The 16,957-nt window shown below is 45.9% G+C and overlaps 1 protein-coding gene across 2 annotated transcripts in view; it reads right to left on the bottom strand.

Annotated features, from left to right (window-relative positions):
* ELOA (elongin A) overlaps positions 1 to 16,957 on the bottom strand; it is a 239,872-nt gene that overhangs the window by 117,835 nt on the left and 105,080 nt on the right. For both annotated transcript variants that reach the window (XM_085648317.1, XM_085648318.1), the window contains exon 7: positions 161 to 258. In XM_085648317.1, the coding sequence (XP_085504443.1) occupies positions 161 to 258 (98 nt within the window). The remainder of the gene's footprint in view (positions 1 to 160; positions 259 to 16,957) is intronic.

Genomic DNA, 16,957 nt, shown 5'->3' on the forward strand with positions numbered 1-16,957 from the left:
TGGGGCTAGAAGGGAAATAGGTATGTGGGCAAAAGGGAGGAAATGTTAAAGCAATAGAGAAAGGTACAGACAAGAAATGAAACAGTGAGGGATGTATGTACATGCATAAGGAACAGAGGAGGGGAATACAGAGTAAGGCAGAGTTCTCTTGGGCACTCACATGATTACACTCCTCAATGCGATAGAGCTGTTCGGGGGTGCACTTCTCCAAAACAGGCTCCAGCAAGGAATAGGGGACTCCACCCACTTCCTCTATTACTATAGAATAAAGTAATAAATATATCATTACATGTGAATTACTTAGTGGAATAGTGCTTGTTTACTTTGTAGGCCTGTGTAAGAAGTCAGGAGTAAGTACATAAAGCAGCTTGTGGGTGTACGATTCAGTAAGTAGGTCAAAAAGTGGGAAGGTCAGTGAGATGTAGTATAGTGTCTAATTGCTGACTTTTGGAAACAGAGAAAGAGGGTTTAATTCCAACACATACATTCAAAACAACATTTGTCATGCTATACAAATTGCTTATATGCAGTGCCCAACAACATGCCATGTAATTTTAAATTGAAATGTGAAGTTGAAATTAAAAAGGAAATATGTAACAGCAACTTAGTAAAGTGTACATTTCCAGCCACCTTCATAATAAATCTCAATTTTTATAATTCTGTCTCAGCTGGATTCCGCACCATTCAGTTCTGCGTATTGTATTACAGCATTTATATAGCGCTACCTAACCTTATGGAGCGGCGCTCTGAAGCGCTTGCCTACATGGGCAGCCTGATCCGAAGTGTAGGGTGCGTGGTTGGACAGATGTTGTCTTTGTTTTGATCCTCTATGGGAAATGTTTGCACGTCGCGTGCGATGACTACTGAGATGTGGTTATCGGGTTATGGGAATCAGGGCATAGCAATGCGGTGGAGGATGAAGTGTGAGAGACAGAAGTGCGGTTTTATGGTTTCCAGTGTGCTGTAGCTTTGAACACCTCAGCTGGTTCGTTTGTGGTATTGTTAACGATTATAGTTTGCTTAGCTGGTTACTGCACAGTGTTGTCCGATCTAAGATTGTGTATAGCAGTGGTCCTAAGCTGGCAAGGGAGAGACGTGGAGAGATCTGTTGGGATGAGCATTGCTATTATCATCCCCTACCAGAGTGTCATTGTGAGATGTAAATAAGTAGTCAGTGTATAGATATTTGGAACCTGCTGTGGTGGACTCAAAATTGTCCAGCAGTGTGTGACAGATCTCTTCAGTTATTCTAAGCCTGTTCAATTAGTGATGTCTAGTTTTTGAATGTACAGTGGTGGTTATGGACAATCCTCACAGCAGATGTGACTTATGTGCAAGAAAGAGGTATAAGTCAACATTTGCTGCTGTCTGCTGCGTCTTCTGGTCTCAGTATTATTGTCTGCTATAACGGTTATATATGCAAGTACATAACATATGTGCCTGACAGCATCTATATCCTTCTCCCAGATGTCCATAGCTACTACGTTGAACGCAACAGGACTCCATGGAACCCTTCACCCATGTGTAACCTATTAGCGATCAAAGGTCCTGCTGATACAGGACACACTCTTTCACAATATCCAATCTAATGGCGCTCATAAAACAGTCTCCACCTTGGCTTCGGAAGAACACCTTTTTTTTTTTTTAACGGAGTTTTATACAGCGCGAACTTGACACGAAGGTATCTTGTATCAGAGCGCTTTTACATAGCGCCAGTTGTGTTACATGAGGACACATTTATTTTTTGTTAGCCACAGGGATAGTAAGTGATTTGCCCAGAATCAATGGATGTTCAGAATCATTGCCAAGAATCGAACCCGGTTCCCCAGATTGGAGGTCGACCGCCCTAGCCGTTAGGCCAAATCCTCTCCCCTTGTCCACCCTTCTGATGATGCTCTTTCCTGGATAGACCATTACCATTCTGCCTTGTCCTCTCCCAGGTTCCTTGGGAATTCGCCTTGCCCTTACCTTCCGGTTTTAAACCAGTCTGTGGAGAGTTGCTCTCCACTCTGGCTTAGAACCAAGCTGTTCTAGCCCCCTTGTGAACCATGTTAGCAACCACGTATCAGTTAACACTGCAAGTTCCTCTGGATCACCTTGTGTCAAGTTAGACAGATATTTCCCAAGTGAGGTAGAGTCACTCTGTCATTAACTGATTCAGGGAAAGAAAATTCCTGGCCCACATTCCCCACACCCAATCCATAGTCTTGCAATACACCACAAATCCAAGCCTCCAACCGTATACAATTCCCCTTTTTACATTCCTTGAACCTCTGAAAGTACTGACCTGGGACCAGCCCAAACCTTCTGATCAGAGCTTCCTTCATTTGCTCATAGACCATGTGATCTGCCACAGGCATCCTTCCAATGACGGCTGTCCCTTCCAAAGGTAAGCAGATCAATAAAGTGGCTGCCTTAGTAACCACATTCAAAACCCGTGCTATTCAAGAAAACTCAAAGCTCAAACACCATTCAAAGATATCCTGTTCTTCCACATATATATGTAAAAGTGCTCTGGGAACTTAGGCCACCACTTGGCCTAACCTGCAGGTGGATCGGTGTTTTGCAAATGTAGCTGTTTCCATCCTAAGCTTCCCCCTCTGAAGTGCTAACCTTTCCTTCTTCCAGCTCTCAGACATGGTGCGAAGGACTAATCCCAACCCTGTGTTATCCATTATTTACTGAGAAGACGGTTTGTGTAAATAAGCTGGACTTATTGGGAGGGCCATAGGTCACCTTTAGTTTGAGATGCTGCTGCTAAGATAAAGAATGCTTTCCGCAAACTTCTTTTCTTGGTGGCTTGGGTGAACCATGATTTTCACCAAGATTCCCAAACAATAAAAAAACAAGCGTCTCTACCCGTTTAGAAGCCCCACTGAGCTTGTGTTCCTCAAGGTCATCAGGGTCAGGCCTATTGGCTTCTTCTTTCAAGAAAGTCTGAAGCTTCCTCAAAGCGTTCAAAGATCAATTTAACAGCTGAAGCTATGACGCTTCAGGCCCAATAAACTGGCTTCTGAATTAGAAAGGTTTTGGGTTCTAGGTGTTAGACCTTTGTAGTGTTAATATTTGTTAGCCTTTAAAGACCGATTACAAACCTGATATTTGTCATTCAAGAAAACTTCCAGTTGCAAGAATCATATTGAACAATCGCTGGCAATGCCAATAGGCCTGGTGTGCTATTTATGTTGAACGCAATAATTTATGTTTTGCTGTTGTACAATCTAAATTGACTAGACACAAGTACTTCCAGAATTAGAATCTAACTAATACAATAGAATTGTTAATCTTTTGTTTTAAATGAAATATTACTTGGGGTCAATTTTTTAAATATTAGAAATGTAAGTCTACATTAGCATACATTTGGCAAAGTAAAAAGGTAGAAGAGTGTTAGCAGAAAGGCGATAACTATTTGAGTTTTTTTTCCCTAGCATCGAGCCATTGGTAAACACTGAGGCAGAAATGTAATTTATTCTGTGTTAATGTTTTGAGGTAGAGAGAGGTTACTGTGAAAGTTAGTATGCTGTTAGTTCTGTGTTACTGGAAAGGTAATTTTTAGTGTTATTAGAATGTTATGCTTGGAGTCTGTTGCTGTGTGACAGAGGGTGCGGGAATCCTTGCTTGTGTTACAGGGCAAAGGCTTAGGATGTGAGAAGTATAGGATTATTATGCATGTGTCATATTAGCTTTATCACAGGGTTCATAATTTATAGGATACCTCAACTGCAAAAGACTATTTTAAACTTAAGAGAGTAGCGTTAGATAATTTTTCAATGTATAAAATGTAACAATCAGAATATTTCCCTTTTTCCAAAAATTACCACTTCAGGGGTCAGTGTGAGATATAAACAATGCACAAGAGAAGTTAGGGTATACATGGTTGGAGAAGGATGGTAGGTTAGGTAATGGATGATGTTAAATAGGTTAGGTGTGGTAGGTTAGATATTTATGTTTGCTAAGTTTGGCAAGCGAGAAATGGCAAGTTAGGTAAAGCAAACAAGCCAACAGCTACAGAGGCTTGACCTCCAAAGCCCCATTCGGAACATTGTATATTGTATGTGTAGGTTTGTTGTGGTGATGTATGGTCTTGCCAGAGAGGTATAGCTGAACTCTCAAATAATAGTTATTATGAAAAGGAGTCTGAATATGAATTTTGCTTTGTATGTGGTGAACTTAAAAGGCATACACAGCAAAATATTGCATAGCAGATACTAAAGAAAACCTATGTATGGGATTCTTTCCCTTTTTAAGGAATACATATGTAAACCAAACAGGCAATCGCAACATGAAAGTAAAACAAAGAAACACACAAATGTGATTAGTGCTATGTCTTGAAGACAGGATAAGGCATCCAAAGAGAACACGCTTTCAAATAAAAAAAAACCTTACAGCAGCAAATAAAATAGGCTACAGTTTTCTGGGGTTGGGGGGTTGCTGGCAACTACTCAGAGGGACAGGGATCGCTTTACCCTTTGCGTTCTCTACGGCCGTAACAGGGATGACCCAAAGGTTTTTAATGTTCTTTATCGGAGTTGCATCTCAGGGCCCCACCTTATATTGTGTGTGTGGTGGTTTTAACGTTACACTGTGCCCTAAAAGGATTCAGCATCCCAGCTTGTGTCCACAGATCCGCTTTTAAATGACTTGGCCTGCCGGGGTAAGTACTGACTTCGGGGTGGGGAAGGGGCGGGGGGGACATACAGCAGTTAATATCCTAATATGCTTTGGCTGATCTTTGGCATATTAAGCATCATAGAGATCCAGAATTCATGTTTTATTCCACTCCTCATAAGGCCATTTTGATTAGAGATGTTTCTGGTCAGCAATATTTTGGTTTCTTTTTCCAAGATCACACGCAATCCAAGGGTCCTTTTGCACCATAATGCCTTGAAGTTGTTTATACTTGTTGATTCTACTCGGAAATTTGGCCCCTGGAGCTGGAGATTTGAACGCAGGGAGTTTCTCGATTTTCATTTACAGGGACAGCATCCCTCCCTGTGGTCTGGGATTCCCTTAACGCTTTTTGCCGAGGTCAGACTCTTCAATTTGCTTTTTATCAAAGAAGGGCGGCATTGGCAGAGGAAACTGTGATCCGACAGACTCTCGGGTCCGTGGAACCTGATCTACAAAACTGTGTTAGTGTGAGGGACCTGGTAGGGCTCGACAGATTACATATTTCGAGAATAGTGAGGAAATGGGGTGGATTTTATCATTCTGGGTAAAAGACAGACCTAATGTTTAGGAAAGTGCCCCTTCATGCATTGTTACCCCCCACTTTGTCCCTGATATCGGATGCAGAGTGACTGAAAGGCACTGGGAACCTGATTAGCAGAGTCCTAGTGTTCAGTGCTCTCCCTCAAAACTGTACCTTTGTTTCCACAATTGGCAAACCTCTGCTCACATATAGGTCCCTTGTAAAAGGTATCCTTGGTACAAAGGGCCTTGTGACCACAGAGAGTCTCCAAGGGCTGCAACATCCAATGTGCCACCTTCAGAGACCCCTCGCCTAACACATATAGACTGTAATTGCAGACTGTTTTGGTGCAGACAAAAACTAAAAGGCGGCAGGGCAGACATCCCTGTGTGCCATGCCCACAAATACTGCCCGTGGCATAGATAAGTCACCCCTCTAGCAGGCCTCACAGCCCTAAGGCAGGGTGCACTGTACCACAGGTGAGGGCATAGATGTACGAGCAATATGCCTCTACAGGGTCTGAGCCATTCTCAGACATTGTAAGTGAGGAAGCCATATTGAGTACATGGGCTGGGTGTTTGTCATTGAGAACTCTACGATGTCTTTGCTGAATAATAAGAAGTTTGGTATCAAACTTCTCAGCAGAATAAATCCACACTGAATCCAGTGTTTGGTTTATTTTAAAATACACTCAGAGGGCATCTTAAAGATGGCCCCTGAAAACCAACCAACTCCCTAGAGTACAACTGACTGGTCTGCACCAGCCTGCCACACAGACAGACATGTTTGATATCCTGATGTGGGAGTCCTTGAGGGTCAGGAATAAAGCCTGCTTCGGGTGGAGGTGCTTCTCATCTACCCCCAAGCAGGAACGGCATTCAAGGCAGTGAGCCTCAAAGGTTTCCTGCCCTTTGATATGCTGACCAGAGCCTCTCCAGCTAGTGGAGATGCCTGCCCCCTTGACTAAGCCCCACATTTGGCAGCAAGGTTGAAGGGAAAGTTAGTAGTCAGGAGAGGTTTGTCCCCCCTCTGCCAGGACCAACCTCAAGGTGCCCTGGACCGAGAGGACCCCCTCTTTAGGTAATCCGCCATCTTGAACGGAAGGATTCTAACCAATCAGGTTAGGAGATGCCCTCTCTTCAAAAGGAGGGGACACACAAAGGGGATAATCACCTAAGGACAAGTAGCCCATTGGCTACCATCTGAAAGTATCTGTAAAGCCTCTAAATTCAGTATTTAGGGGCACCCCTGAACCTTTATCCTCAGATTCATGAAACCTACGAAGAAGACGCTGTGCAGCGAAGCCTGAAGACGACTACTGACTTGGCCCCAGCCAACCAGCCTGTCTCCAGGTTTAAAGAATCTGCAAAGAAGACAACGCCTGTCCTGTGGACAGCGATTTCCAGAAACCAGAGGAAGACTGCCTGCTCTTCAACAAAGACCAGATCTCCCAAGGGACAGCAGCTCTGTCCAGAAGAATCCAACTGCAAGGACTACGGATCCAGCTGGAAACACGACTCTTGCCCACTCGGCACCAGACGCCCACGGCCCGAGTCTGAGGGGCTCACCTGTCCAGTGAAGTCTACCCAGTGATCCCGACCTTGATACCATCAGTGGCTGCCTGCCCTGGACCCCACAAAGACACCTGCAGCTTCATCACGAAGGGTCCCCTTGACCATGACCAGCTCTGGTAAAGAAAATCAGACACCTAAAGTCACCCCTGCATCTTCAGCCCCAAACTTTGGGGAGCCCATCCCTGAGTGCCTAGGCATCTACCGATACCTTTACTTACCTGCCCAGCTGTTGGTCACCTTCATCCAGCCTCCTGGTCCGAACCTGCAGCCTCTTTGTGAGACCGGGCACATGCAGCTGATTTGCACTATGCACCCAGCTGCCGCTGGGTGTATATTGTTGGTGCTGTCTTGTGCACCCCCGCCACCCGTGCCTGCTTTAACCCCAGGGCCTGTGCCCAGAAACTGTGGGTACCTACCTGCAACCAGCACCTCTTGTGGGTGCCCCCAGTCTCCAATGACTAACTTTGGGCTCAGTGACCTCTGCGCTTGGCCGCCCCAGTGCCGCTGGTGGTGCAGCATATACCTTCATCTGACCCTTGCCCAGTGTTGGTCTAAGCCCCCAAAGACTGGATGTGTAAGTAGAGTACTTACCTGTAAATGTGCAAAACTGTATTCCTTACATTGGATTGCATTGCATTTATTCTTATTTGCACTGTGTCTATCTTGTACATTGCTAAGTTACTGCTATTGTTGATCAACACCACAACGTATTTTCAGTATCACTGTGAAGTGATTTCCTTGCTTTTGCAGATACATTTTACTGTACCTGAAAAGTATTGCTATTTTAAAACTGGTACTTACCTGCAAATGAGTTTTTCTTGGTTCTAAAATAAAAGTAACAAAGTAATATTTTTATACAAAAATTGGTCTTGGTCTTTGACTGTGTATAATCATTTCTTGCCTGAGTGTGTACAAAAAAAATGCTTAACACAGCCTCCTAATACGCCCGACTGCTCAACCACACTACCACAAAAGAGAGTAAGGTATTATCTACTTTACCCTTAGTAAAGCCTCTAGGAATTCACTGGACTCTGCGCACACTATACCTTACTTTGGTATAGTATATACAGAGCCAGCTTCCTACACGGCACAAATAACATTCAGCAAATCAGGGAGAATGGGTTTCTAGTTGTCGAATCAGTTTCAGTGTGTGAGGTCTTTCACCGGTTTTACCAGGACCTCTATACGGAGGAATTTTTCTCTTGCGCAGAGAATATCTCTCGATTTTTCAACAGTATCTAGACTGCCCGTGATACGCTGCCCAGCGGTGTAAACAAGACACCCATCTCTCTAGTCGAGGCCAAAGAGGCCATTTGTTCCCTGGCCAGCAGGAAGGCATTGGGTTCCGACTAGATACCATCAAAGTTTTATGTCACCTTCTCACAGATTTTGTCTCTAGTGTTTAGGGATCTATTTAATTCGTTTGATCTTTTCGATAACGTCCCCGAGTCTTGAAAAGAAACAAATATTTTTGTCTTTCTAAAAAAAAAATTAAAAAAAAGGGAGAGGATCCCACTTCTTACGGGTCATACCACCCAATTTCTCCAATTAATGCAGATTCTAAAATCTATACGTGCGTTCTTGCCAATCGGCTGTCAGTTATCTTGAAATTGGTGGACCAAAACCAGCATGGTTTCAGTCCGGGCCATAACACAACGTCACATATAAACACAGCAATTATGGCTTTGGAGGTGGCCTCAGTGGTAGAGGACCCAGTAGGTATGATTTGTTTGGATGCTGAGAAGGCCTTCAATAGGGCTTCTTGGCTTTTCCTCTGGGAGGCCATAGAGTCTGCTGGTTTGGGTTCCATATTACTTTCGAGGGTTAGGCCCCTTTACCTGGGCCTTGAGGCAAGGGTATGCAGCGTAGGTCTATTATCATATCCTATTGCTATTGTTCGTTGGAGCCGGCAGGGATGCCCTCTCTGCCTGCAGCCCTCTCTGCCTGCAGTTTCACACTCTATATTGAACTGTTCACTCAATGTCTTACACGCAATGACGAAATACAACCTTTGAAGCTATATGAAGTTAAAATTCTTGCATATGTAGATGACATTGCTGTTTTGACACCTGCCCTGATTTGTGTACTAGAGGCAGTTGTGGCAGCAGTCAAGTCATTCGGAGAGATTGCTGGCTACAAGCTGAATTCAAACAAGACCCAGATTTTATCCAATGTGGCTGGGCCTGCCCAGGATCGGAGGTGGGTGCAGTCCTTGATCTATATCAGGATCATCTTAACAATTAACATTGCTGATATTCTGGAGAACAACTTTGGGAAATTGTATCAGCATTCAGCAGAAGTCTCTCTCAAGTGGAATCGTCTGTATCTGGGGCTTATAGGTGGTTGTAATCTTATAAAGAGGACTATTCTCCCTTGGTATTTTTCTTCTTCCACTGTATGTCACTTTTTCTTCCAGCGTCTGTTTTTGCCAGAGTGGAGGCACTAAAGCAGAAGTTTATCTGGGCCTAGCGTAAACTTCAATGTAAAATTCAGTTTTTACAGAGGTCAAAGGATGATGGGGATGGGGAATCTAAGGTTTTACTTTCTGGCGTCATTTTTCACACAACTCCAGTTAATGTTGGGGTGGACGCTGTGGCGACTGTTGGCATGTTCTCAGAATTTCTTCCGCTGGGTGAATAGTTTGCCCCCGGTTCGGGTATTGTCGACACAATGTACTTTAAGCATACTCGCTTCAAGACATTAGAAGTTTTCCATTATGTTTGGCGTTCTTTTACAGTTGCGGCACTTTATCTTCAGCCGCAAGGAAGAGGATTGGAATTGTACCGATAATTCCTGTTTGGATCTTATTAGGAAAAAGCCATGGAAGAGGAATATCGGGTCTTCTTACAATCAGGGCTCGAAAAATCCACTCACATTGTTGAGCCAGATCATCTCAGCTATTTTTAGGGACAATTCACCCTTTCTGGAAGTAGAAAACCCTCTAACTTCAGGGAAGACAACGTGACTTTTGACCACGGTCTCTGAAAGCAGAGCAAATGTGACAAGATTTAAAGGCATCGTTATTGCTCACAAAGTGAAAGAGCAATAAAAATGTCATTAAATCTTGTTATCTTGTGGCATTTGCTGGCTTTCACAGTCAAAAAGTCCGCTTATCTTATTACATTTATTTTTCTTTCTGTGACTTAAGTTAGAGGATTTTGTTAAGTAAACTGTGCGACAACTGAACTGTGCAAAGCATGTTAAATGAAAGGCTGTAATATGTCAGGCCTTTTTCAAACACAACCATTAAATAGCTAAGTTAACTGTTAAAACATTTCAAATATATTTCACTAGTTCTGAAGACCCTTATTTGTAATTCTGTGATGGTTGAAAAAAATATTTTTTCAGGACTAAAACAAATTAGAACACTTTACTTGGTGATGTTCACATTTAAAGGAATATGCTACTTACCAGTATGCATCTGTTCTTGGCATGTAGAGCTGCAGAGCCACACACTAAGGATAAGATCGCCATCTGGTGTTGGGCTCGGATGATTGCAGGTTGTTGTTGTCTTCGGAAGAAGTCTTTGGTCACGAGATAGGGGACTCCTCCTCTGGACAACAGTGCGCATGGGCATCCACTCCATCCTCAGATTGTTTTTCGCCATGATGGGAAATGATGAAGTGTATGAGAAGTAAAGAGAAAGGATGTCCATGTGTAGTGTCTAATTAAGACAATTCTGGAACAGATACAAGTCCCGGGGAGGCGGGTGGGCGTGTGGCTCTGCAGCTCTTCATGCCAAGAACAGATGCATACTGGTAAGTAGCATATTCCGTTCGAGGCATATGAGCTGCAGATCACACACTAAGGATAGACTATATAGCAGTGTCTCCCCTAGCGGTAGTCACCTGTATCCGTTGCAGCAGTTTGGAATAGAGTTTTTAGGACAGCTTGGCCTACTGAAGCTTGTTGTTTGGATTGCACATCGACACAGTAGTGCTTAGTGAAGGTGTGTGTAGTAGACCATGTGGCTGCTTTGCAAATGTCTTCTATGGGGATGTTCTCTAAGAATGCCATAGAAGCCCCTATTTTACGCGTGGAGTGCGCCCTAGGGGGAACTGTAAGAGTACGTTTAGCTTTCTGGTAACATATTTGAATACATTTAACTATCCACCTGGCGATACCCGATTTGGAAATAGGGTTGCCTTTATGTGGTGGAGCGAAAGCAACAAACAGTTGCTTGGTTTTTCAAAAAGGTTTGGATCTGTCGATGTAATAAAGCAAGGCTCTTTTAACATCTAAGGTATGAAGTGCCCTCTCAGCTACTGAGTCTGGATTAGGGAAGAAGACTGGCAGTTCGACTGACTGGTTTAGATGGAAAGGGGAGATGACTTTAGGGAGGAATTTCGGATTTGTCCTAAGAACCACTTTGTTACGATGTAGTTGTAGGAAGGGTTCTTCAAGAGTTAAGGCTTGTATTTCACTTACTCTTCGCAGGGATGTGATTGCGACGTGGAAAGCCACTTTCCATGTTAGGAACTGCAGTTCGTATTTGTGCATTGGTTCAAATGGGGGACCCATGAGCCTTGTTAGAACAATATTAAGGTTCCACACTGGGGTAGGTGGTAACCTTGGAGGAATAAGTCTTTTAAGACCCTCCATAAATGCTTTAATGGCTGGTACCTTAAAGAGGGACAGGTGTTGTCTATTTTGCAAGTAGGCTGCTAATGCCGCTAGATGTAGACGTATAGAGGAATACGCTAAATTGCATCTTTGCAAGTGTAGTAAATAGCAAATGATGTTTTGGATGGAAGCATCCAGTGGTTGTATGTCGTTGTTAGTGCAGTAAATGGCAAATCTTTTCCATTTTGCAGCATAGCATGCCCTAGTAGTAGGTCTTCTGGCTTCTTTTATGACATTCATACAGTCTGGAGGAAGGTTGAGGCAGCCGAACTCCAAGACTTCAGGAGCCAGATTGCCAAATTCAGTGTTTGAGGATCTGGGTGTCTGATTTCTCCATGGTTCTGGGTTAATAGATCCGGGAGAGACGCAATTTTTGATGTGGAACTAGAGATAGTTCCAGAAGTGTGGTGAACCAGGGTTGACGTGCCCAAGTGGGAGCTACTAGGATGAGTGTTAGCAACTGTTGTTTCAGTTTGCGTACCACGAATGAGTGGGGGAGGCGGAAAAGCGTACGCAAATCTGCCTGACCAGTTCATCCATATTGCATTGCCCTTTGACTGTGGGTGTGGGAACCTGGCAGCGAAGGTTGGGCATTTTGCGTTTTCTTGTGTGGCGAACAGGTCTATGTCTGGTTGTCCCCACTTTTGGAAGAATGGGAGTAGGACTTTGGGGTGTAATTCCCATTCGTGTATTTGCTGTGTGTGGCGACTTAGGAGGTCAGCCACCTGGTTCTGAACCCCTGGGAGGTGTTCTGCTAGCAGGTAGATGTTTTGGGGAATTGCCCATCTCCAGATTTGTTGTGCAAGTTGGGACAGTTGTAGGGAATGTGTCCCCCCTTGCTTCTGTATGTAATACATTGTGGTCATGTTGTCCGTGCGGATGAGGACAGTTTTGTTTTTTAGATGCACTTGGAAGGATTTGAGTGCTAGGAACTCCGCCAGAAGTTCTAGGTGATTGATGTGGAGCTGTCTTTGTTGAGTGGTCCACCTGCCCTGAGTGGTGTGTTGAAGGAGGTGGGCTCCCCACCCTGTGAGAGATGCGTCGGTGGTCAGCACAATTTGTGGAAGAGGCTCTAAGAACGGCCGCCCTTTGGACAGGTTGATGTTGACTTCAGTGAACGAAGTGAGCGGCTGTCCACCAACACCAGATCGGTAAGTTGTCCGTGGGCCTGGTTCCACTGTTGTGCTAGACATTCCTGTAAGGGACGCATTTGAAGGCGTGCGTGGGGTACTATGGAGATGCACGACGCCATCATGCCTAAGAGTTGCATAAACACTCTTGCTGGAAGAGAGTGTTGTGTTTGAAATTTTGTGATGAGATTTTGTATGTTGGCTATCCTCGCTGTGCTGGGATAAGCTATGGCCTTGGATGTATCTATGGTGGCTCCCAGGTATTAATGTACGTGGGAGGGCTGTAGTTGAGATTTTGGATAGTTGATGGTTGAGGTCTAATGTGGCAAGGAAGTCGCCTTGTTGAAGTAATGGAAGGACTTGTTGGAGAGTGATCATGTGGAAATGATCCGATTGTATGTACTGGTTTAGTAGTCTGAGGTCTAGTATGGGTCTTAAGGTCTTGTCCTTTTTGGGAATGAGGAAGTATAGAGAATATACTCCTGTGCCCTGATGTTGGAGTGGAACAGGTTCTATTGCGTGTTTTTGAAGCAAAGACTGAATTTCCTGTTTGAGGAGCGTGAGGTGGTGAGACGACATGGGATGGTGTTTGGGTGGTATGTTTGGGGGGGTGTTTATGAGTTCGAGGCAGTAGCCAGACTGGATAATTTGTCTTACCCACCTGTCTGTTGTGATGGAATTCCAGACAGGTAGGAACTGTTGAAGTCTTCCCCCGACCGGAGTGGAATGGTCTGGGGGGGAGTGGTGGCAAGTCACTGTTTAGTGGCTGGAGAGGTGCGGGTGTTGTTGTTGCCCAGTCCTCGGCCTTTGGTATTGTTTCCCCTGTAACCTCCTCTAAAATATCTTCTGTTAGGGGATGTTTGACCTGATGTTTTGAAGGTGGAAGAGGTGTCTGTTCCCACATTTTTGGAGGCCCCTCTATAAAAGGAGCGACGAAAGGAGCCTCTGGGTTGAGTAGACTGTAATGCTCCCATTGATTTGGCAGTCTCATTATCTTTCTTCATTTTTTCTAATGCAGTGTCTACTGCGGGTCCGAAGAGTTGCTCCTGATTAAAGGGTTGAGCAAGAATGGTTGTTTGTACTTCCGGCTTAAAGCCGGAAATGCGTAGCCATGCGTGGCGTCTAAGCAATACGCTTGTATTGACTGCCCTAGAGGCGGTGTCCGCTGCGTCTAATGCACATTTGATGGAGGCATTTGATATTAGTTTGCCCTCTTGGATGAGGTCATTGGCCTGGGATTTGTATTGATCAGGCAGGTGTTGCAAAAGGTCCTCTAGTTGATCATAATGAGCCCTATCATAGCGAGCCAATAGGGCTTGTGTATTGGCAATACGCCAGTGGTTAGCAGCTTGTGCGGCAACCCTTTTGCCGGAAGCCTCCAAGAGTTTAGACTCTTTGTCTGGGGGCGGTGTGTCTCTGGTTGTTTGTGAGTTCGCCCGTTTTCTGGCATTTGAAACGACTAAAGAGTCTAAGGGGAGTTGCGCTTTGATGTACGCAGGATCCTGTGGTGCCGGTCTGTATTTTTTTTTCGATCCGGGGGTTGAGAACCCTGGCCCCAACGGGGTCTTTAAAAACCTCAATGGCGTGCTTTATCACTCCAGTAATCATGGGTAGAATGTGAACGGTTTTTTGCGACTGCTCAAAGGTGTAGAGGAGAAAATCTTCCTCAGGTGTGAGGGATCAGTAGGATCAATAAAGAAATCCGGGTCTCTCCCTCCCCCTAAATCATCATCATCCTGCGGAGGTGGTGTGTGAGAAGGAGATGGTAGAGGAGAAGGCGGTGGGGGTGGGGGGGATGGGATAGGAGGTAATGTAGGAGAGGAAGGACGTATGGGTGAAGTGACACAGTCCTTCTTCCTTGGAGGAGCTGGAGGAGGTGTTGTGTCCAGCTTCCTTATCTTGTATGGCACCGCTGTGACATGTCCGGTTTTAGGATTGATGTAAATCCGTTTTTGCGTTGGATCTGGCCGAAAAAGTTCCTCAGTGTCCGAAGGTGGCTTTGGCGCCGAGTTTTTGGGTTCCGATCTGGATTTTTTGAGATCGGCAGGTTCTTTGTGGACTTTTTTCGGCATGAGGATATCTTTGGTGCCAAAGAACTTTTCCGGTCCGATGGATTTTTCGGTGCCGACGAACCTTTCGGTGCCGGTGGAGACCTCGGCGCCGAATAACGTTTTGGTGCCGGTGGAGACGTCGGTGCAGAGTGACGTTTCGGAGGCGATGGAGATTTCGGCTTTGGAGCCTGCTTCGGTGCCGAAGGTATTGTAGGCACAATAATATGAGGTTTGCTCGAGCCCGAGCCACCTGCAGGCTTAGTTTTCTTCGGAGCTGGGCCCGGGGGCGGGGCTTCTGAAGAGGATTTCGGATCGCGACTGGGCCCAGCTGGCAGAGTCTTGACCAATGTCTTTTTTGGTGGGGTTGGGGTAGGGGAGCTGGTACTCACAGGCTGCCCCGGATCAGAATCGTCGGCCTCGGACATGATCTGGAGGTCTTCGGAATCGTCGTCAGGGACATCCTGTGCAAAGATGTCTTCTGGTTCCGGAACCGGCTTGGCCAGGATATGGAGTCGAGCTCTTCGGTCCCGGATAGTTTTCTTCGAACGGAATGCGGCGCAGGCTGGACAGCTGGATTTGTTGTGGTCTGGTGAGAGGCACAAATTACAGACCTCGTGGTGATCACTGTGAGGAAACTTTGCTCCACATTGGGGGCATTTTTTAAAGGGTGTCCTTTCCATCAGCCGCGTCCGGATCCGGTCCGATGGGATTTCGACGTTGAGTTATAAAATTTGGAGAGTTGTTGTGATTGCTAGAAGTTTTCTGCTGGAGCGGAAAAAAGTTCATCCGAACCCAATGGCGGAAAAAAACAATCTGAGGATGGAGTGGATGCCCATGCGCACTGTTGTCCAGAGGAGGAGTCACCTATCTCGTGACCAAAGACTTCTTCCGAAGACAACAACAACACGCAATCATCCGAGCCCAACACCAGATGGCGATCTTATCCTTAGTGTGTGATCTGCAGCTCATATGCCTCGAACATATTTTTGCTGATACACAATTTCCAAAAATTGTTTATGCTCTATTGCCAGTAAAACTACATATTAGTGGGAAAGTTTTGTGGCCATTTGTGAGAAAGTGCCATCTTTCTTGCATGGTATGCCCCCACTATTTGCTGAATTGCTGAATGTACTTTGACTGAGTGTACCCTGGACTCCTGCCAATCAGGTGCCCAGGGCCTATGTTCCTTCCCTAAAAACACAAAACCCAAATTGGCAAATCCTGGCCACATGTCAGCCCTGGTAAATGGTACCCTAGGTACCCAGGGCCTTGTGACCAGGGAAGGCCTCTAAGGGCTGCAGCACTCATTGTGCCACCCTTAGAGGCCCTGTACCCTTACACACACACACACACACACACCGCCCTTGCAGGATGGGTGTCTGGGTGCAAGACAAAACAAAGTCGACATGGCACACATGCCTGTGTGCCATGCCCATCACCTACACTGCCATGGCATACATCAGCCACCCCTCTAGCTGGGTGCCCTATGCCAATGGTGTGGGCACAGGAGCCCTGTGCCCCTACAGTACCCAGGTCCATTCCTGGGCACTGTAAGTGCAGTGCTGCCATTTAAGAGTGCATGGTGCTGAGAGCTCGTCAAACACGAACTCCACAGCACCATAATGGCAACACTGAAGACTGAGAAGTTTGGTATCAAACTTCTCAGCACATTATACCCACACTGATGCCAGTGTGGGATTTAATGTACCAAGCACCCCAGAGGGCATCTTAGAGATGCCCCCTAAAACCTAACCTACAATCCACGTCTGTTCTGAGGCTGCCTAGGCTGCCACACAGCAGACATGTTGCTGGACCCCTGGGTAGGAGAGCCTCTGCTCTCCTGGGCCTGCAACAATGCACATCCTGCACATCCTGGGCGAGGTGCTAAATCTCCTCCCCCCAGGATGGGAAGGGGGAAGCTTCAAAGGCATGCCACCTCTGTGAGCTTCCCCAGGCCACTGCAACCCCCCACTCTGGCGGGAAGCTTGGCCGAAAACCCCAAATAAGGACAGGGGATGTGCCAGCCCACCAACCCCACCCCTCAGGTGGGGGAGGCGAGGTGAAGCACATCTCCGGGCTCTCGCCATCTTGAAGATGGGAATCCCTACCCTATCAGGACTAGGCTACTGCCCCCCTCCCACAGGAGAGAGGCATGATAGGGGGTGTACCCACCCCAGGACAGGGACCCATTGGTCCCTGCCCTTCACCTACCTGTAACGCCCCCTAAATCTAGTATTTAGGGGCACTCTAAACCTTCCTTCCCCAGATTCCAGATTCCAAAATCCGAAGAAGAGCTAGAAGAAAGAAGACCTGCCCTGCAGCTGCTAAGAAGAGGAATACACCAACTGCTTTGGCCCAAGTTCTACCGGCCTGTCGACCCTCGAACCT

This window comes from Triturus cristatus, chromosome 3_2, assembly GCF_964204655.1.
Source record: "Triturus cristatus chromosome 3_2, aTriCri1.1, whole genome shotgun sequence".
Taxonomy (NCBI): domain Eukaryota; kingdom Metazoa; phylum Chordata; class Amphibia; order Caudata; family Salamandridae; genus Triturus; species Triturus cristatus.